The 22,989-nt window shown below is 43.3% G+C and overlaps 1 protein-coding gene across 2 annotated transcripts in view; it reads left to right on the top strand.

The window, feature by feature from the left end:
- The window catches only part of CDH13 (cadherin 13), a 919,293-nt gene that overhangs the window by 406,856 nt on the left and 489,448 nt on the right, over nt 1-22,989 (top strand). For both annotated transcript variants that reach the window (XM_073226070.1, XM_036993860.2), the window contains exon 4: nt 11,076-11,192. In XM_073226070.1, the coding sequence (XP_073082171.1) occupies nt 11,076-11,192 (117 nt within the window). The remainder of the gene's footprint in view (nt 1-11,075; nt 11,193-22,989) is intronic.

A 22,989-nucleotide genomic window follows, 5' to 3' on the forward strand; every position in this document is an offset into this window, starting at 1 on the left:
GTGTGTCTGGGCAAAAGCAACGTGCTTAGACCTACTGGAGCTGTTCCAACACACACCCCGGGGAAGGTCCTGCCGTGGAAAGGCCAGATCTGCTTCCAGTGGCGATATGGTTTGGCATTATGTCCCGGGTCCTTTAAAATGTTCAGACCCTTTGATGTAGTTATTCCACTTCTGTCCATCCTAAGGAATCCTTATTAGAGAAAACACAGAGGAAGCAAATAAAACTTTACATGCAATGATATTTTATTTACATTTTATTGATAGTAACAGACTTGGAAGCATCTAAATGTATGAGCATAACAAGGGAATGAATGGTTAGATGTGTGCTGAGGCACCCACGTGATGCATGGGATCTACTAAAACTGTTTTCGGAATTTGTGGATTTGTGACACAGGAGGGAAAAAGTTTGGCTTTTATCATTAGGTTCAAAAAATGAGATACAAAATTGTCCAGACATCTATTTCCACTTAAGCAAAAACTGTATTGCACCTTAAAGGGAGGTCACTGAAAAGGTTTTCTGTTTGTGTAATATGGGTTGTGAGCAAATGGACTCGTGTTTTCCCTGATTCTAAATAGAATAGACTCATTATTAATAAAACTTTAGAAAACATATTCAAATACTACTTGCTCTCAACTCCTTTTCTCAGTGTCTGCCTCTGGGGAGCCCAGACTAAGAGTGTGTTAAGCTTCTAATTGTTATGACTCTACTACCCAGTGGGATTATGTACAAAAGGAAACAGTAAATCAGAAAGAAACCACAGGTGGGCTGCGGTAGAGTGGGTGAAATATGCTGATCATGGCAGGAAAGTGGTGGTTCTGGAGAAGGAAGTGATGGGCTCCAGGGAGAGCGCCCAGGTAGACTGACTGTGTAGGAGTCAACCACCACTCGGGAGTACAGTATGGTGGAAACGAAATGAACCACTCATAGGATGTATATGTCTTGCCCTTCAAGAGCCGAGTAAAGGGAGGCAGGACACCTAGTAGATTTTGGCAGGAGTGGGTGGAATGGATGGGATCCTCAGTTTGGCTTAGGACATTCGAGGTGTCTGCTGGATAGTTATGGCTCATATATTGTGAAACTTCTGTGGGGAAGGCACATAGCAAACACCCAATAAATACCCACTGAACTGAAGAGAATGGCCTTTCCACATGTGGATTTTCTAACAGAGTCCTTCACTAAAGGCCAATCACGCACTTATAAGAGTATGCAGACCCAGAAGGCATAGGATCAAGGGTGTGTGCTTACACATCTAGAATGTGGACTCAGATTGTTACAGCTGTTGAGTCAGGAGTACATGTGGGTATTAGGAAAGCAAGCCCATCTGTAAAGTGCTGCAAGATGCTTCCAGGTGTTGAAAAGTAGCTATTTAACATGAATGTTTTATCAATGCCAGAGCAGAGAGAGGGAAATTGTATCCATTATATTCCCATCACGATCACACATGGTGAATGGACTTCTGGCTAGAGAATCTGAATGCTTAGAACATTATTCACCTCTGATGAATCTGGCAAGTCCTGATTTGTGTTGTTACTACTCTTGCTAAAATCATGAAATATTTTGGAGGCAATTGCCTCTTGAAAGTGTGGTTTGGCAAATTTTCATCCAAAGTATATGCTTTTGTTTTATTTTTTAACTAGCAGTTTAGATGTGGGGACGTTGACATTTTACAGCAAATGGTAGAATATGTGTGTATTGGGGGATGTTGTTTTACTTGTATTTTATTTCCAAGTTCAACTATTCAAATACAGGGATGGCTCAAGGATAACAAGTGCAGGAAGGAAACCCTGTTTAAGAAAATGTGTTCTCCAAGGACGGTCCCTCAGCTCTGGCTTGGCAGAGTCAAAGGCAAGGTCAGGTCCCAAACTCTTGCTTAAAGCCATTCAGTGGCTTCTCACGGTCCGGTGCTTGGCACTAGGGGCACAGCAGCAAGGAACACCTGCACTGGTAAAGTTGCGGCATTGGCTGAACGTGCGACCAGGAGCTGAGACAGGGGCTCTAGACAGAAAGGGCAGGCTGCAGGCAGTTGCCACAGCTCATGAGGCTGAAGAATCCTGCAGTGTGCTTGAGCTGAAAGCAGGAGGGGGCAGAGGGGCAGCCAGGCGCCAGAGGGGAGGATGGGGGAGGGCCCTGGCTGGTGCAAAGCCCTCAGGGAAGCGCCTGCAACCTGAGGAGAGGGCTTGTGTGGCAGAAGCTGAGCCAGGAAGACAATGAGGGCACCTGAGATGTCATCGGGAGCCAAGGGGGCTTCAGCCTGTGGCAGGGGAAGCAGATACGGAATTCATTCCATATTAATTATATGGAAAGAGAATGTTTTAAAAGATCTTTCTAGCTGCTGGACAGAGAACTTCTGGAGTCACCACCCAAACTACCCATTTCTCTGGTGAAACTCTTTTTCTCCATTGACTACTTGGGCAGCCATTTCTTCTCCACCCTAAACATTCATAACAACAGAAATGAGTGTCATATCTATTACCTTGGGAATTAATTACTTTTGGATACTAATCTTTCAAATGCTCTACTCTTGGACCTTCCATTGCAAGGTTTCTTATTTTTGAACTGACCATCTCCAAAGTCCCTGATAAATAACTTTCCTTATTAGAGAAATTGTTTCAGAAATCACTGGTGATCACTTCTAGAAAAGCATGCATGTACAGGACTCTAGGAAACAATGGATTGCACCCATTTCTCCCATTTGCGTACCAGCAGCCCTTGAAAAGCATGTGTGGCATAATTTACAATATCAGACTAGCTTCACTCTACCCTATAAATCCACCAGCCATCACCTCTCCAAGCCCCAACACAGTACCTTTAAAATGACCTCTGTAACACCCACTGCCATGCCATGAGGTGCTATGCAGGACTGACAGGCGATTTCCATGTCACACCATTTTATTGTGAGCATAACTCTGTCCAGTGCACTCAGAGCAGATGACTCAGGTTGGCTGACATTTGGCCTCCAGAATATTAGGGAATTAGATAGCAGTCGGAAAGGAAGCAAGCTTAGTGTGCATCTCTCCAACCTCCTAAATTTGCTGCTGAAAAGTTTGGTGTTTGTTGACTGTGTCCTCCTTGAGTAGGCAAACCTAACCCCCTGGAGGTAGTAAAGCAAGCTTTAAGTCTCGCCCCAGGTACAGCAAAGCCGGCTGAACCACGCGCTTGATTGCCTACGAAATGTGGACTGAGGAGCACAGAACTCTCCTCCTAGCAGCTCGCAGCGCAATGAGATCACTTGTAAGAATGAAATAAATTGGAGATTGATTTCTGCAGTTCCATTCATTTGCAGAAATTTGCAGACAATTAAGCTGTCCCTGCAGTACAGTAGCTGCATTTAGCCAGAGGCTGATGGAGATCTGCTCTCTGTCCCACTCAAATGCAGTTGTGATTCTCTAAATACACTGGCATAAGGAGCTCAGGAACTCTGCAGGCACAGGCCTCCTTGTAAAGGTGGTGGCTAGCAGCAGCCCACACTTAGAAACCTGGGTTCCCATTTCTCATTTAAGGGCTGAGTGACTTGGGGTAACTTCTTACACATCTTTGAACCTCAAAAAAATGGATGTGGTGGCTCTACCTGCGAGCTGTTAGTGGATTACATGAGATAATACTAGTGTGCCTAACACAGTGCCTGGCACCTCGTAACTGCTCAGCAAATGGCAGGAATTACTCTGGCAGACTCAGTGAGTCCAGGGCCAGGATTCCAAGTGGATCTTAGACCAGAAAGCTGAAAAAGGAACAAGCCTTGTGACCTTGGGACTTGAGTCTGGAACACAAGCTTCAAATTCTCCCAAGGAATGAGCCTCGGGATCCTTCCACCAGACATGGAATTCAGACCCAAAGCCTCACACCAGTGCACAAAACCAGTAAGGCCCCTGCCACCCAGGAAGTGCATCTGACCACCTCACCTTGACCTGCAAGCCTGTCCACAGTCAGGCCAGGCTGACCCCTTGAGTCTCACCTAGCGCCCCCTTCTCTCAGGTCCTCGCCTCGGCCAGAGCGAAATTCTGCCGGCTTCTGCAACGCTTCGCCTTGTTGAAATGTCTCCTCTTAGCCCATGATTTTGCCCAAAGTCACAAAAGCCTAAGAGAACAGAGGCAGAGACTTGGGGCTTCTTTATAAAGCTGTTGCTGTTTTCCCCTCTCATTCATTACCTGATGCAAAGACAGGAGGAGGAAGGAGGAGCAGGAAGACGTGCAGTTCTCTGCTCCTTCTTGCCCGTTTGAGCGTCAGCTCCTGGAGACCTCCTGACAGGTGGCAAGACAGCTCTGGGCTGCTTTCTGGCCTGGGGTTCTCTGTGAAGGGAGCAGGATTGTTCCTATCAAATCGCACCGCTTTCCTGGGGAGGCCAGCTGCAGACTTAAACCCTCAGTGGGGTGTGGTTAGTGGGAGCAGTGACACCGGAACACGGAGGGTGTCTGCAGCTATGGAACCCCTGTCTGCGCCAGAACCTTTCTGTTCCCCTCTGCTCCTGGAGCCCCTTGCCTTGACAAGTGGGGTTCCCTGGGAACAAACTCTGTGACTTAGAGCTCTGTGTGGAGGAGGTTCATTGGAAAGGGGTCTTGGCCTCCACACCCAGGGAGGGGTCAGAGCAGCAGGGTACGGCTGGAAGGAGTTGATTGAGGAAAAACTGAGTTCACAGCAGAGATCTTTGCCGCCGTGGGGCCACCGGGGACGCTGGATGCCCCCTGAGCATGTCCCACCTGCAGGCCGGGGGCGCTGGGCTTTTCCACCCCCTGATTGTCACTGGATGTTAGCTACATCTCTTTCTGCTTCACAGCGTTCAAATTAAGCATGACGTGGAGGCGGAGTTCGTGAAAACAGTGTGGAAACATATTGTGATTCCCTTCCCTGAAATGTCTGGAGAAGGCAAATGCGCACAGACGGGAAATAGATTCCTGGTAGCCAGCGTCCGGGGCTTAGAAGGAGCAGAGACTGTGGACGAGGTTTCTTTTGGGGATGATGGAAATGTTCATGTTCTAAAATTGGAGTGTGCTGATGACTGAGTGCCCAGCTCAGTAGATTTCCCTGATAACCTGTGCATTGTGCACTCAACAGGTGAATTTAATGTAGGAATCATTCACCCCTTTGCATTCTACCTAGATAATACTTTTAAAATATTGTGGGCAGAAAAGAGGGTAGAGGGACTCCAGCTCTCGTTTCCCCCAAACCAAGGCTCAGATCTGCACGTTAGGAGGAACTTTAGGGCCCTGTTAAGACACAGTTGAGGGGGTGGGGGTGGAGAGAAAGAAAGAAATGAAGCAAATTAACATTTCTTTACTCTACCACCCTTTAAGTTGATTCTCCACATAGCAGCCAGCATGGTTATTTTAAAGTGGGCTTGTGTCATTCTTCAGCTTAAACCCCCCCATGACTCACAGCTCAAGCCGACTGAAAGCCAGAATCCTCCCCCAGAATCTCCGCGGCTGGCATCCAGGAGCGGGATTCCCTTCGCCAGGCCCTGGCCTGCCTCCTCCCTCGCCCCAGTGCCCAGGCCGAGCGTGCTGCCTCCCTGCAGCGCAGACCTGCCAGGGGAGAGCCCAGCTGCCTGGCAGGCCCTCCTCCCTGTGCCCACACGGCTCCCTGCAGGGCCGCCTCCCCAGGGCCTCTCAGTGCCCTCCAGGGCAACTGCCAGCAGCCACTGCCCCTGAGGGGCCAGGCCCGCCCTGGGATCTCTTCTCCAGGGCCATTGGCCTGCTCGCTGTCCCCTCCCCGTGGGCAGGGCGTTTGCCTGTCCTGTGTCCTGCACTTTCCCCGATGCCTGGAATTATTCCTGGTGGGAAGGAAGGGCTCGGCAGTAGTTTTTTAATAAATGAATGAATAGACAAATGTATGGATATGAGCCCAGTCTTTCTCCCCTTTTCACGGGCTTCATTTCTCTCTGCTGTTCCCCTTCCCCGGCTCCACCCCTCCGCTGCCCCTCACACCTGCAGAGGTCCCCTGATTTCCAGGGCGCTCTTTGGGCTGTGTGGTGGACACCACAGGTAGCACGAGACACTTGCTCCTAATGTGCTGTCGATTTCTCTGGAGACTGAGAAACCACACCGGGGGTGGGGGTGGGGAGCAAATGAGGCTGTGACCCAAATTCTACAACAGAAAACGAGGGTGCCCGGGTCAGCGCGCAGGAGACCAGAGGTATTGATGTAAGGGTGGTGATTTTCCTGTGATTAAATCCAGCACCTACGGGTCTCCCTGAGGACACAGTTCTGCCCCTTTGACTTAAGTAAGGTTTGCTGAGGTTGCTGCAGCTTTCCTACTCTGATGCTCATTGTCCAGTGACTGCAAGGTTACAGGCCTCCCGTGGGAGGCACACACAGCGTGCACATGTGTACCTGTGCTCATGTGCACAAGTGTTTGTGCTCGATCAGAGAGAATTTTGATGTCAGTGTGCATGCATCTAGTGACCCTGGAAATCCGGTGGCAGCTGTGTGTCTACATGTGTCTGTGTTAAGATCTGGCCTTAGGCCGCCTGCAGCTGAATTACTCACTTGCAAGAGGGACCGAGTAGCTTCTCTTCATTTCCTCACTTCTGCTGTCCTGGCATTAATAAGAGCCATCCTTCACTTTTGTGCTGATCTTTGGAGAGCGCCAACCACTTCCACGCACAATTTCTCATTTCATTCTGATGACCACGAGCACAGGCAAATTACCCTCCTTTACAGATGAGAAATTCCCTATTGCCTTCCTCAAGGAAAGCAGCCGAACCCTTCCTGGGAATGAATGACTGGGCCGCTGACCCCTCCCTTCCCACCTCCCTGGGGCTCCGTCTCCCCCATTTGGAGGGTCCATTCACCCAGGGCCTGGCTCCCACCCTCCGACCCCTTCCTCCCCATGCCCAGCCCCTTCCTGGTCCCCCTGTAACAAGCAGACTCCTTCGTGTTCCTCTCCTGTTCTCTGCACCGAAGTCCTCACTTCACACTGGTTCCCTAACCCTCCACCTCAACACACTCTTAAGCAGCTCCCGTCAGTTACCTGTTCATCCTTAAGCCCAGCTGCCTCCTCGTGGTGTTCAGCCCGCTGGAGGGGACACCTGCATTGCGTGACAGGGCCACACGCCCATTCCTTTTGGTTTCTCATCAGTCCATCCTTCTGGTTTTCTTCCTTTGGCCACCTAACCTTTCGGTGGCCTTCACTGGCCTTTTAGAAACACAGTGGTTGGGTTCCTCCCTTTTCTGTCTCTGTATAATCGTATAATCAGGGTGGTGTCAGCTTCTCCCCCAGATGCTCGTGTACATGGTGTGTATTTCTCTCCCTCATTCATCTCTCCCTTCTGAATGCAACTCTCTGCACCCTCTAGAGATCTCTGTTGGGTGTTCAAGGGCCCTCAAGCCAACAGGTCTACAGCATGAGACACCTGTGTCTAGCTTTCCTTTTTCTTTCTGCCAGATATCTTGGTGACAGCAAGACAAAAAGGCAGAGAGCCCTAACTCATCCTTTCCATTCTTTGCTGTATTCTGTCTCTTCTCATCAATTGATCACCTTCTTATCCTGTTTTGTCTTTCCTTGAGGTGGGGGCCACAGCCTGGTGCATTCAGAGGCTTCACATAATGGATCAACAGATAAAAACATGCACACAGTTGAGCATCAACATGGTTACACATACATGTCTAGATATGTCTATGTTGTGTGCTTGTCAGGTGAAGCAGATGCCATGGCTCCTACATGGTGCCAGTCACAGAGAAGGATGTGGCTTCAGGGCACCCAGACCTGATCTGACGTAGACACAGCAGCAAATATAATGGTGCACATTTGGCAATAAACACATAGTTATAGATACACACTTAAATCACAGACAGAGACAGAAGCAGAGCCACAGACACAGAAGCACAAACATTTGTGTCATGGATAAATATTTATGGAGGTTTCTGCCATTTTAAGGCAAAAACTGAGGTGGAAGATAAGGGATGTTCTGGCTCCAGGCATTCCTGCAATGGGTCCACTGTGGTGGGCTCAGAGGGTCCCGTGCACGTGAAGGCATCTCGAAAATTGGTCTTGCCTACTCCTCATCCCCCTTCCTTCCAGACGCTGCTTTCCATCCTGAGACGCAGAGCCTCCCTCTTCCTTCCTTAAGACACCTTAGATCCCAGGACTGACGCAGTAGTGTTTCTTGTCAAACTTCTGGGATGATGTGACAGTCAGGGAAATGGACTAGCAACTGTGGGTCGGCGCACCCTTAGCAGGCGAGCTGGGAGGACAGCAGAGGAGTGGGGACCCAGGACGTGGCCACTCTGTGCACCATGAGGACAACGTCACCCACTGACAGACTTGCAGACACAAACAACGGAAAGTTTGCTATTGACCATACAGTATGCTTTTTCATTATTTTAGATACATTTACACATACATTGTCATAGGGAACCGAAGCCTGCGTTTGTTCTGTCACAGAGCCGAATCACCAATCCCTTGCATTTGCATGAAACTTCAAATCTTCCAAAGTACTCTCCTAAACATTCTCTCAACTGATCCTTAAGATTTTTTATTATAAATGAGATGCCCATATTGCACCATTTTTACATATTTTCTATTCTTTTGCTGTCCCCTAATAAGCCAACAGAATCGTCATAGATGTCAGACATCGGTGTTTTATGAGTGTGACCCACTCTGGCCACGGTCGTCTTGCTGTCTGTTCTATTCTCTTTATCTCAGCTGTTTTTCTTGGCCAGCCTGGGTTATTTTTGGTTTTTCTTGCTTGGTTGATTGGGTCTTGTGCTTGTTGTTTTAACCCTTCTTATTTTTTTCTTCCCACTTACATATATACACACTCCAGGTTTCTATCTTTGCCTGAATGTCGACTCTCTGGTTTTCCTGGACACCAGTCTTTTATTTGAACTTCTCTTCATTGAGATTTTGAGTGTTTTTCTTCTATGTTTAATATAGTTTATAAATTAGGTGCCTGCTATGGTATTTTATGTTTTCCTTCACATTTTATCCTATATATTCTTTCCGCTATCTGGGTAAATTGAGCAACTAACATAGTCTCTCTCCTACCTTGACATTCCTCATGGGTTAAGGAGAACTGGGACTTCTAAAGTTTATTGCAAGTATTACAGGAGTCGCATGTAGAGCGCCTAGCACACTGGCCAACACGCACTTAAAAATTGTTATTATTATCAAGAGGTTGTGGTGGTGATGGTGGAAGCAGTCAAATGACGACAGGAGTGGTCAGGACGTGGTCTTCACCACCACCTCATTGGTAAGCGCCTAGTCGTGTCTTCTGCTGATGGACCCAGATTTAACCTTGTCCTGCAGTTGAACATTTAGGTTACTTGCATTCTGCCCTTTATAATTAATGTCTCACTAAACATCTTCCTGAATTCAGTTTTATTCTCCTTTTGAATTTAGCGTTTAGATGTATTCCTAGGAGTACAATTATAGAGCGAAGGAACATGTACATTTGTAAGATTCTTCATAAATAAATATTGCCCGATAGCTTTCTGCAAGAGTGTCATTGGTTTACATTCCCACCAAAATCAAGAGAAAAACAATTTATGGAAGCTTTCAAAGCTTTAGCTGGTCCTATTTCCTGTTGGAATTTCTCTTATGTAGATTTTTCCTTTAAAACTATGAGATGTTTTATACACTGCATACATATACATACACACACTTCTTTGGGGTGTGGATCAGTGATGGTATTTAAATATCATTTGCCACATGATTTTGATAGGAACCTGCTGTCCAAAGCTTGAGAAGCTTATTTTAGATGACACCTAAGATCATTTTAGTGATGTGTGGCATTGAATGAGATAGATTTATATATCAAAAATGATATTCCATTCTTATTTGCCTTTGGTCCTCTGATCAGATCAAGGAGAAAGTCTCAGCTTGGTGCTAACAACCCTGTAACACCCCTCTACCCCTTTCTTCTAGTTCTTTTAAAAAAAAGAGCATTCCTCACCCATAGGATTCCAGCTCAAATTTAATAACATTATTTGGTCTCCAATATATTCATTTTTATGTGTCCTTAACTTTCTATGAAAAGAAATACTGGTACTTTATTTAAAGTAATAATAGCAAGTTTCCTTTTTTGCACACAGTCATTTAATTTAATTTCAACCCCATCTGCGAGTTGCGGATTGGGTGGGAATCCTCACAGTGCTGTCCCAGTGATTCCGGTTGTGACACTGCGTGGGGAGTGCATTCCAGCAGTCATCCCACTAAGAATGACAAATGGCCCTTGAAAAATCACGGGCTAAGGGTCTCCGTAAGGCCTGACATAGTTTGGAGCTCTCCTCATGGGTTAAGGAGAACTGGGACTTCTAAAGTTTATTGCAAGTATGGAGTCGCATGTAGAGCGCCTAGCACACTGCCCTTTATAATTAATGTCTCACTAAACATCTTCCTGAATTCAGTTTTATTCTCCTTTTGAATTTAGCGTTTAGATGTATTCCTAGGAGTACAATTATAGAGCGAAGGAACGTGTACATTTGTAAGATTCTTCATAAATAAATATTGCCCGATAGCTTTCTGCAAGAGTGTCATTGGCTTACATTCCCACCAAAATCAAGAGAAAAACAATTTATGGAAGCTTTCAAAGCTTTAGCTGGTCCTATTTCCTGTTGGAATTTCTCTTATATAGATTTTTCCTTTAAAACTATGAGATGTTTTATACACTGCATACATATACATACACACACTTCTTTGGGGTGTGGATCAGTGATGGTGGTTGCCCCGTCATCCCTATTCATTTGTGAGTGTAAAGACCTTGCAGTTGGCCATGAGGAGAGTCACTTTTACATCCAGCAGGTTCTGTGGGTTAGTGACCAGGTGAGTAATTTCCTCACTTGGCAGATTAAGAACGGGATACGCTGGCACTGAAGGCTGTGCAGACCAAGACTGACGCTGTGAATAGAATGATTCAGAAGATGGGATTAAATAGCTGAATGATAGTCATTGTGAATCGCAATGTCAGCTTTAGTGTGATTCTAACGATGTACTTGCTAACGCTAATGAGGTTTGATAGAATAAAATTAACAATGTCCAAACAGCTGTATGCTTTCACAACAAAGGAACCGTATCTCAGAGCACACTGATACATCCTTTCCAAGGGGATTTTGTTCGATTAATTTTGTTTTTTCTCTTTTAGGATATATTTAAATTTGCAAGAACTTCTCCTGTTCCAAGACAAAAGAGGTCCATCGTGGTGTCTCCCATTTTAATTCCAGAGAGTCAGAGACAACCTTTCCCAAGAGATGTTGGCAAGGTAAGTAACACAAAAGACAAATGAAAAAAAGCATGTTTTTATTAAAAGACTAGCATTCACACAGCAAGCTGACGACTGCCTTGCAGACCAGTTCGAACTGGCCTCAGTTCTTCTATACGAGGCCAAATTGTTTTGCCAAGAAAAGAATGTCAAAAGGTCATCAAACAAAGAAAAAAAAAAGACTTTACAGAACAGAATAACACTTTTGAATATCATGATTTGGAGATCTACATGGTAGATAATGATGTTAAAATTGGATCAAGAGGATGTCATTGGTTAAGGAATATTCACTGTGAAATGGGCAGAAATACTGATGTTGTCTGGTCAGCACATTCTTTCCCCATAAGAAAGTTAATACGGAGAATCAAATTTTAGCCAGTTTGTATTTTTTGGTGATCTTGAAATTTGAACAGTAGTGGTTAGTTGCATGAATGATGTTAATGGCTAGCGCTATTGGAACATTTATTCATTCATGAAATAAATCAGGAGCACCTGTGATGTGCCCAACTCCAGGCTTTGGTACTAGATGAACAAGCACAGAAGCTCCTGTTGTGATAGGGCTTCTATTCTGGTGGGGAGACAGGTATTTCAGTGAGTAAATAAAGAAATTTAAAAATTGCAGAGGAGAACAAGTGCCGTGAGAAACAGAAGCAGGACAATGTGGAAAAGAGTAAATGGCAGGATGAGGGAGAAGAGAGAGAAGAGTGCTCAGAAAGGCTGGCCAGGGCTCTGACCATTTGAGTGGAGACTGGAAAGATGATAAAGGGTCGCCATGGGAAGAGCTGACTGAGCTACATTCTTGGCAGAGGGCACGGCATGTACAAAGGCCTGGAGGTGGGAAAGAATGAGGCCTGTCTGAGGAATGGAATGCCAGGGTGGCTGCAAGCAGTGAGCAAGGGAGCAAGTGATGACTTGAAGTCAGAAAAGCTCACCTGTCATATGGGCCTTGGGGACCATGGTGAGGAGAAGGAACTGTGTCACGTGTGCAGCAAGAAATCGCTGGAAGGTCCCCTGGGTGTGTGTGTGTGTGTGTGTCGCAAGTTCCCTCTGACCGTCTTGCAGGGAGTGGTGGAGGAGTAACACAAAGATGCCGCCGAAAGGGGGGTTTTAGAGTGATCTGGGCGAGAGGTGAGGGTGACTCCGACTGTTAGAAATCTATTTCTATTGTAAATCAGAAGCGTTAATAGCCCAGTATCCTGGTAATCACCATATTTATGATCTTAAACTACCATTGCGCCAAAGATGCCTTTCTTCAAGCAAAATCTTGCCAGGAGTGCAGGGTCTGATGCAAAGGGAATCAGCTGCTCGGATTGAGCAGTGGTGGCTGATGAGCCTGCCCCTGTGGACAGCTCTAGCTACTGTGACGGCCCTCGCACCGGTCTCCTTGAAGCCAGGATGGCACTCGCCAAGGGCCAGAGTCCTCAAGTCTCAAAGGCTCTGCCCCACACAGTTTCAGAGACACAAGGTGCAGCCTTCTGTCGGTAAGCCCAGCATTCCCAGCCCTGGCTGCACATCGGAACCACCTGAGGCAGTTGAAGTACAGACGCCAGGCTCCACTCTCTGAGATTGGTTCCGTTGGCCAGGGAGTGGTCAAGCACCAGTATTTTTTCTTAAATTAAGGTATCATGAATATACAATCCTATGAAGGTTTCACATGAGCAACATTGTGGTTTCAACATTCATTCATATTATCAAATCCCCCCCCATTGCAGTCATTGTCTGTCAGCACAGCAAGATGCTATAGAGTCACTACTTGTCTTCTCTGTGCTGTACTGCCTTACTGTGACTTCCCTATCTTGTGTATGCTAATTATAAAGGCATCAGTATGTTTTTAAAAGATCCCAAGTGATTCTGATCTGCAGCCAGGGTTGAGAACCACTGTTCTAAACTAGTCCTACCTTAAGAGTGGCAATGGGCTGGAAGCATCACCTGGTTGCTCTCTAAAAAGCTATTCCCAGGAACCACCCCAGAACCACTAAGCCAGAATCTCTTGGGATAAGGCCACGTCTTCTGGATGATTGTGATACACACTCAGGTGTACAGAGGTGTGATCTGAAATATGTTCTCCTCCCCTGCCTGTCACTAACATCTGTTACTTTCAGTATGGAAGTTTCAACTCCATTAGTTAGGCTATAACAAGAGTTTCGTACATCTCACTTGCCTCAAAAATTGGTTGTCCTCGTGTAATTATAATTAGCAACACCTTTCCCCTTGAACATGTCCAGATTTGGACAATAAACTATGTGTCATCTTACAGCTTCCTTCAGTCCCACACATTCATTCCCGTAAGTATCTTGGGGTCATTTTCCCAAGCCTCCTTCCCTGAGATGTAAAATGAATCAATGAGTGTGCAGCTAACCGCAGACATTCTTCGGCATTCTCACTCGTTATAGCTTCAAAACACAATATCGTCTCCAAATTGGAGATGCATCTCTCCTTAGCCCCCTGTGCATTGCCCACATGGGCTCTCAACCTGGATTTCCTACAAAGCAACTACTTTCTTAAGTGTGATAGTCTGCGAACGTCATGATGTGTGAAAGTCCCTCAAACCTCCAGAGAGCTTTTGCAGAATGACTGCACTGCCTTGCAAAAACTATTTGCACATGCTTGCAATGCCTTTGAAGGAATGTGTTTTCCTCTGTGTGCCTACTTGTTTTTATTTATACATCTTATCCTTTTCTTTGTATCTTATGTCTGATCGTCATCAACTCCATCAGTGGCTGACAGGTGGTGCTCCACAGAGCTGTGAGAGAGCATTAGGTGTCTTCAGAGGGTCCTGGGGAGGTGGAGGGAAGGAGAGGAGGCCGAGGAGGCAGAGCTCTGGCCTCCATGTATCACCCCCCACCCGAATTCTGAGTCAGGCAGCTCTAATTTTATGAATATTACACGTCAGACTTCAGTGTAGAATGCCACTTGAGGAAGAAATTCTGTGTTTATAAGGTATAAAGACAATTGTCTTTACCTGATAGGGCATAAGGTAAAAGGACACTTACTTTTGGTTTCTTCCAGAAGCTGGCCCTGAACCATGAATTGCATCGCAGGTATTGTTTAGGTGGTGAGGGGAATACTGGTAAGGGAGTGAGGAAGTGCGACAGGGAAGGGAGAGCAGCCAGCTGAGAGGCAGCTACCACTGCTGGCAGTTGGCTCAGAACCCACGGGGAAATGCTAGGAATGGTGTGAAGCACACACACTCTCGTGGTTAGCCCATCCACAAGGGAGGGAGCTGGGGTATTTATACTCCAGCCCCATCAGTCTTTGGTTGAGGGCTGCTCCCTAAGGTGTAAATTCTCTAGCACATCCAGCCTGCTTTGTGCTCTGCACATGGGCACAATGGCCTTTCGAGGCCTGGGGGAGAGCCTTCAGTAAAGAGATGCCACGTGGCAGCGGGGAGTCTGCCTGCGGGCACTGAAAGGCTAAGGTCGCAGGGATGGGCGGGATGCTGATGGGCTCTGTCCATCACTAAACTTGATATAAATACTTTTGCTTTGCAGAATAGGTTTTCTCTGTCTGTCTCATCCTTTCTCCCACCTCATTTCCTAAACAACTTGTGTATTGTGCCTCTGAAGCTGACTCTACTTGCCTATCTCTGTCAGTAAGTACTCTCTGTATCCCAAGAGGGAAAAGCTCAGAAATTCAACACAATTCAGGTCAGCTAGCAAATATTCATGATCTGCTATTCACAAGGCACTGTGCTAGGGGATGGGAATTTAATGGCAAAGGGAAACAGACAGGGCTTCTGATCTCATAGGATTGCAAAAGAGAAGAACCAAATCATCACAAATTCATTATTTGTCCAGTGGTGTGAAGTATAAGCACTTTTCATCTGTTGTGTTGAATTCTCCTAATAACAACCCATGAGGATCACCTTCCAGTATGCTGAATCAGAGGAAGGAGTCTTGGACGATGAAGTGACCAGCCCAAAGTCACACAGTTGGTTAACAGCAGAGACAAGCCCTGTGCCAGCTTTTTGAGATTTCAAAGTCTGTGCTCTTAACCAATATGCTCAGGGCTGCTTAGTGCAGTCTGAGAATTCTCTTCCATGAAATGGAATATCCTTGTTGACAATTATGCTCTTTAAACAAACATTAAGATTAAGTTTAATGATTTGAAATACGCCAAAAATTAAGATGGATAGGAGGATGGATCAATGAATAGATAAGTGTTAAAGAAAGTACAGCAAAACGTTAATGGTAGAATCTAGGTGATGCACATCCCGCCAGTCACTGACGACTTCTTTCAATGGTTGCAGTGTGTTTGGAAATTTCATAATACAGTGTTTGACAAAATAAGGTTAACTGCAAATGAAATTATTATGAAAGACACGAGAGTTGGCATGCTGGCACAAAGGTACCTTTTAGTTTGCCTTGTACTTTAAGAGGATGAATGAAGATTAAGTAAATATCTAATTTACTTGTTTTCTTTTTTTTGTCATATTTTATCACAATCCAAATTCCTTTAAAGAAAGGAGACCCACACACTACAGAATAAAGACACCAAAAAAGATCTACAACAAATGTGCCCTCCATGGGGGATTTTTCTCAGCCAACCGTGTAAAATTGTAGATGCACAGAAAGACTCTGTAGGCAGCTCTAGGGATTAGACAGTTTTGGCTGATATATAATTTATCTATCTGCCAAATAATTAGTTGCTAAGTAGCTAAATTGTTAGAATTTGGTGGCTGCTCTCCCGTCATCTCTCTTAATGTTTCTGGAGAAAGAGTAAAACACCCAGTTGTGAACACACTTCCCCAAGCCTGTGATTTCCTTCCCGTTTTAAACCATAGACAGCAGGAAGGATCTGGGAGTGTGTGCCCTGGAGAGAAATGTGCAGTTCCCACACATGTTTTTATTTTCCTCCCCCTTCAAAGTGTGACTATTTCAAATTTGGGCTATAAATAATTTCTTAGTTTTACCAACTTTCGCTGATAAATATTTGATTGCATCTTTAGAGATTTTTGAGTTCTTGAGCCTGATTGATTGAGAACAGGGGGCTTTAAATCTGGGAGGTAGCAAGGAGGTCTTTGGGAGATGTATTTTATTGTTTTATATTAAGTTTGAAAGACAAGTCATTTATGAAATGCTTATTAGAGATTCTATTTTCATCACAAGCGCTTTTCATCAAAACCAATGAAAGTACCTTTTACGGAAAATCCTTTTTTATATCCCCTATAAATTGGTAGAATGGGTATTTAGAAGGACATCTTTAACCCAGGATGGAAGAAATATGTAATTGGACCATGTGTTCTTTGTAAAGGAATCAACATAGATCATTAGAGCAAATCATGAAAACCACTCAACCAGGACTTGGCCTAACTGTGTCGTGAATGTAAGTCATACATGTAGATAATTTACAGCGGTTCCTAAATATTCCTCAGAGTTCTGGACGAATGATTTATTAAAGATCTCCCCACATCCAAGCACTCTGCCCCTCCCACAAATGCCCACCTGTGCAGATAGGTGCCAAGGAGTCTTGGACTTGAATTTGTTTTACTCCATTTAATAGTTTTTTGCATCTCTTTCAAAACCCATGTGTGCCCAGCTACATCCTGAGAAGCTGGACCAGAAAGCTGATACTGGGTGCCAGCCCCACTCCATCTCGCCCTCCTGCTGAAATGTAGACTGTGTGTGCCTTTCCCACCCGATTGCCTGGTTCATTCTGTGTAATCGTCATCAGCCCTCCACCCCCTTTGAAGTCCATTGCATCACACCTTTTATTCCAAGTCTAACTACATGCCTCTTCTCAGAAATTTGCAGCTAGTTTCCACCTTTTAAAACAACCAGCAGTTTTATTCAACAACTAAGACTTACCATTGATTAGTGTATAAGAGAAACATTCGAATTGAGGGGATGGGATCTAAGATGTCCAGAAGCTTGGTGCTCAGAAACTCTTCTTGAGATGAACAGCATGGTTTCTTTCTACATGCAGCAGCCGCAGTTGCACATGCCTTTCTTATTTCCTTGACTTTGAACTCTCCCCTTTTTCTGGGACACAGCCTCTTCATCCTCATTCCCCAGGGGCTGCAAAAAAAATTCTAAAGCCACACTGCCCAAGGGAACATTTACATCATTGCAGAAGATTCCATCTACACTGCCCAATACAGTAGCCAATAACTACCTGTGGTTGTTGAATACTTGAAATATGGTTAGGGCAATCGAGGAACTGGATTTTAAATTTTTATTTAATTTTAATTTAAACTTAAAAATCACTACATGATTCAACTATTGGAACAACTTGGTATGTGACTTTACCTTTTCAACTATAAATTTTAATCTGAATACAGATGAAATATTTTTGCTTAAAATATAATGTCCAGATTGAAATTTAAGTGTAATATACACCCAGGATTTCAAAAATAGTACACACACACACACACACACACAAAGGAATGGAAGATATCTCATTAATAATCCTTATGTTGATGTCATATTGCAAAAGATACTTTGGATATATTGGTATGATTTAAGTTAATCTTATGTGTTTCTTTTTACTTTCTTAAATGGTGCTCCAGAAAATTTTAAATTCAATGACTCACATTATGTTTCTATTGGGCAGTGGTGAGCTGAAGACTATCTTTGATACAATGTCCTCCATGCAATTTTTGTTTTATCTTTTTTTTTTTTGAGAGGGCGTCTCTCATATTTATTGATCAAATGGTTGTTAACAACAATAAAATTCTGTATAGGGGACTCAATGCACAGTCATTAATCAACCCCAGCCCTCTATCTCTGCAGTCTCCAATCTTCTGAAGCATAACAAACAAGTTCTTACATGGTGAACAAGGTCTTACATAGTGAATAAGTTCTTACATGGTGAAGAGTGCAAGGGCAGTCATATCACAGAAACTTTCGATTTTGATCACGCATCATGAACGATAAACAATCAAGTCAGATATGATTATTCATTTGATTTTTATACTTGATTTATATGTGAATCCCACATTTCTCCCTTATTATTATTATTATTTTTTAATAAAATGCTGAAGTGGTAGGTAGATGCAAGATAAAGGTAGAAAACATAATTTAGTGCTATAAGAGGACAAATGTAGATGATCGGGTGTGTGCCTGTAGACTAAGTATTAATCCAAGCTAGACAAGGGCAGCAAAACATCCACGGATGCAGAAGATTTCTCTCAAAACAGAGGGGCTGAGGTTCTAAGCCTCACCTCTGTTGATCCCCAATTTCTCACCTCATGGCCCCCCTGCAACTGTGCCTGTCTTAGGTTGTTCCTCCCTTGAGGAATCTTACCCGTCTCTGGCTAACCAGTCATCTTCCAGGGCCATACAGGGAGATGTAAAGTTGGTAAGTGAGAGAGAAGCAATATTGTTTGAAAAGGTTAGCTTTTTACTTCTTTGCAGATTTATGCCCTGTGGCTTCTATGCCCAGCATTTGTCTTGAGGTATCTTTACCACTTGGAAGAATTATAATACTCAGTAATTTTTGATATAAGGCAGTAATTCTACTAAAGGGTTGTAATTAGGAAGGAAGAAGAAAAGCTATAGAAGTAGCAGACAGAAGGAAACATGGGAAGATTGATTATTTCTTTGACATATCTTCTTGTAGAGTAACATAAGCATGTATAGGTTTTAAACTACTAATTAAATTGCGCACACACATTAATATAATAGGAATACAGCTACATAACAAAAGCAGACCTACAATTACCAGCCATATCCAGTGAAGCCAAGAAAACCAGTTAGGTACCCTAGGCATTTATGAAAACTTATCAATGATATGATGGATATTGTCTAACTGAATTTGAATAGTTTGAAAAAAATCAGACAAATTAAAACAACACATTCCTGGGAACTGTTCACATCCCATGTGTTCTTTTAATAGTAGCTAGTCTATACTCACACGATTTTGGAGTGCTGCAACTTGCACTTCTCCTAAATCTTGGTTGAGTTCCAACAGTATAGATCCAGTCAAACTTGTTGTTTTACTGTATGCACAGGCCAGCTTAGATATCTCCTCCTTCATTCTTCATTCCAATGGCAAGTCCAGGAACCGGTGGGATGACTGCAGCTACAACTGCAGCAGCGCCAGGATCTTTGTTGAAGTTTTTTGATGATCATCTTCTGGAATGACTCTTCCACAGGATGTTGATGTTGGAAGTTCTTCTTCATATTGTATCTTAATTTGTTTTCTGTGTAGCCAAATTAGGCTTTGATCCTCTGTATAAACACAAACAAACCCTTTGCCCACACCTTGATATGACCTTTATACCATTGTGAAGAACCTATTGGAGATCACCACACAGAACTGCTTTTTTTTTTCTTTTTTTTTTTTTAGAGAAAGGAATATTATCAGAAAAATGTACTTCCATAGCTGATCATCTGACACCCTTTGAAAGATCAAAATTAAGGATATGTAAAGCATGCATTAATCATTGATTTGCAGTTAGTTTTATCCTATCAGGGAGTAATCCCCCTTTTCTTTCTCTCCTTTTTTTTTGTTATCATTAATCTACAATTACATGAATAATATTATGTTTACTAGGCTCTCCCCTATACCAAGTCCCCCCCCACAAACCCCATTACAGTCACTGTCCATCAGCATAGCAAAATGTTGTAGAATCACTACTTGTCTTCTCTGTGTTGTACAGCCCTCCCCTTTCTCCCTCCCCCCACATTATGCATGCTAATCATAATACCCCCTTTCTTCTTCCTCCCCCTTATCCCTCCCTACCCACCCATCCTCCCCAGTCCCTTTCCCTTTGGTACCTGTTAGTCCATTCTTGGGTTCTGTGCTTCTGCTGCTGTTTGTTCCTTCAGTTTTTCCTTTGTTCTTATACTCCACAGATGAGTGAAATCATTTGGTATGTCTCTTTCTCCACCTGGCTTATTTCACTGAGCATAATACCCTCTCGCTCCATCCATGTTGTTGAAATGGTAGGATTTGTTTTCTTCTTATGGCTGAGTAATATTCCATTGTGTATATGTACCACATCTTCTTTATCCATTCACCTGCTGATGGGCACTTAGGTTGCTTCCAGTTCTTGGCTATTGTAAATAGTGCTGTGATAAACATAGGGGTGCATCTGTCTTTTTCAAACTGAAGTGCTGCATTCTTAGGGTAAATTCCTAGGAGTTGAATTCCTGGGTCAAAGGGTAAGTCTATTTTGAGCATTTTGAGGAACCTCCATACTGCTTTCCACAATGGCTGAGCTAATTTACATTCCCACCAGCAGTGTAGGAGGGTTCCTCTTTCTCCACAGCGTCGCCAACATTTGTTGTTGTTTGTCTTTTGGATGGTAGCCATCCTTACTGGTGTGAGGTGATATCTCATTGTGGTTTTAATTTGCATTTCTCTGATAATTAGTGATGTGGAGCATCTTTTCATGTATCTGTTGGCCATCTGAATTTCTTTTTTGAAGAACTGTCTGTTCAGTTCCTCTGCCCATTTTTTAATTGGATTATTTGATTTTTGTTTGTTGAGGTGGGTGAGCTCGTTATATATTTTGGATGTCAAGCCTTTATCAGATCTGTCATTTACAAATATATTCTCCCATACTGTACGGTACCTTTTTGTTCTATTGATGGTGTCCTTTGCTGTACAGAAGCTTTTCAGCTTGATATAGTCCCACTTGTTCATTTTTGTTTTTGTTTTTCCTGCCTGGGGAGATATATTCATGAAGAAGTCGCTAATGTTCACATCCAAGAGATTTTTGCCTATGTTTTTTTCTAAGAGTTTCATGGTTTCATGACTTACATTCAGGTCTTTGATCCATTTCGAATTTACTTTTGTGTATGGGGTTAGACATTGGTCCAGTTTCATTCTCTCACATGTAGCAGTCCAGTTTTGCCAGCACCATCTGTTGAATAGACTGTCATTTCCCCATTGTATGTCCATGCCTCCTTTATCAAATATTAATTGACCATATATGTTTGGGTTAATGTCTGGAGTCTCTAAGACTGTTCCACTGGTCTGTGGCTCTGTTCTTGTGCCAGTACCAAATTATCTTGATTACTACTATAGCTTTGTAGTAGAGCTTGAAGTTGGGGAGTGAGATCCCCCCAACTTTATTCTTCCTTCTTAGGACTGCTTTGGCTATTTGGGGTTTTTGGTGTTTCCATATGAATTTTTGAACTATTTGTTCCAGTTCGTTGAAGAATGTTGCTGGTAATTTGATAGGGATTGCATCAAATCTGTATATTGCTTTGGGCAGGATGGCCATTTTGATGATACTAATTCTTCCTAGCCAAGAGCATGGGATGAGTTTCTATTTGTTAGTGTTCCCTTTAATTTCTCTTAAGAGTGTCTTGTAGTTTTCAGGGTATAGGTCTTTCACTTCTTTGGTTAGGTTTATTTTTCTTCTTTTTGATGAATTGGTATTTTATTCTTTTTGATGAATTGTGAGTGGAGTTGTTTTCCTGATTTCTCTTTCTATTGGTTCGTTGTTAGTGTATAGGAAAACCACAGATTTCTGTGTGTTAATTTTGTATCCTGCAACTTTGCTGTATTCCGATATCAGTTCTAGTAGTTTTGGAGTGGAGTCTTTAGGGTTTTTTATGTACAGTATCATATCATCTGCAAATAGTGACAGTGTAACTTCTTCTTTACCAATCTGGATTCCTTGTATTACTTTGTTTTGTCTGATTGCTGTGGCTAGGACCTCCAGTGCTATGTTAAATAACAGTGGGGAGAGTGGGCATCCCTGTCTTGTTCCCGATCTCACAGGAAAAGCTTTCAGCTTCTTGCTGTTCAGTACGATGTTAGCTGTGGGTTTATCATATATGGCCTTTATTATGTTGAGGTACTTGCCCTCTGTAACCATTTTGTTGAGAGTTTTTATCATGAATGGATGTCGAATTTTGTCAAATGCTTTTTTTCAGCATCTCTGGAGATGATCATGTGGTTTGTGTCCTTCTTTTTGTTGATGTGGTGGATGATGTTGATGGATTTTTTAATGTTGTACCATCCTTGCATCCATGGGATGAATCCCACTTGGTCATGGTGTATGATCCTTTTGATATATTTTTGAATTCAGTTTGCTAATATTTTATTGAGTATTTTTGCATCTACATTCATCAGGGATATTGGTCTGTAATTTTCTTTTTTGGTGGGGTCTTTGCCTGGTTTTGATATTAAGGTGATGTTGGCTTCATAGAATGAGTTTGGGAGTATTCCCTCCTCTTCTATTTTTTGGAAAACTTTAAGGGGAATAGGTATTATGTCTTCTCTGTATGTCTTATAAAATTCCAACATAAATCCGTCTGGCCCGGGAGTTTTGTTCTTGGGTAGTTTTTTGACTATCATTTCAATTTCTTTGCTCGTAATTAGTTTAACTTTTGTGTTTCTTCCTTGGTCAGTCTTGGAAGGTTGTATTTTTCTAGGAAGTTGTCCATTTCTTCTAGGTTTTCCAGCTTGTTGGCATATAGGTTTTCATAGTAGTCTTTAATAATTCTTTGTATTTCTGTGGGGTCTGTCGTGATTTTTCCATTCTCATTTCTGATTCTGTTGATGTGTGTTGATTCTCTTTTTCTCCTAATAAGTTTGGCTAGAGACTTATTTATTTCATTTATTTTCTCAAAGAATCAGCTCTTGGTTTCATTGACTTTTTCTATTGTTTTATTCTTCTCAATTTTGTTTATTTCTTCTCTGATCTTTATTATGTCCCTCCTTCTGCTGATTTTAGGCCTCATTTGTTCTTCTTTTTCCAGTTTCGATAATTGTGGTGTTAGACTATTCATTTGGGATTGTTCTTCCTTCTTTAAGTGTGCCTGGATCGCTATATACTTTCCTCTTAAGACTGCTTTCACTGCATCCCACAGAGGTTGGGGCTTTGTGTTGTTGTTGT

Source organism: Manis javanica, chromosome 17 (genome assembly GCF_040802235.1).
Source record: "Manis javanica isolate MJ-LG chromosome 17, MJ_LKY, whole genome shotgun sequence".
Classification (NCBI taxonomy): Eukaryota; Metazoa; Chordata; class Mammalia; order Pholidota; family Manidae; genus Manis; species Manis javanica.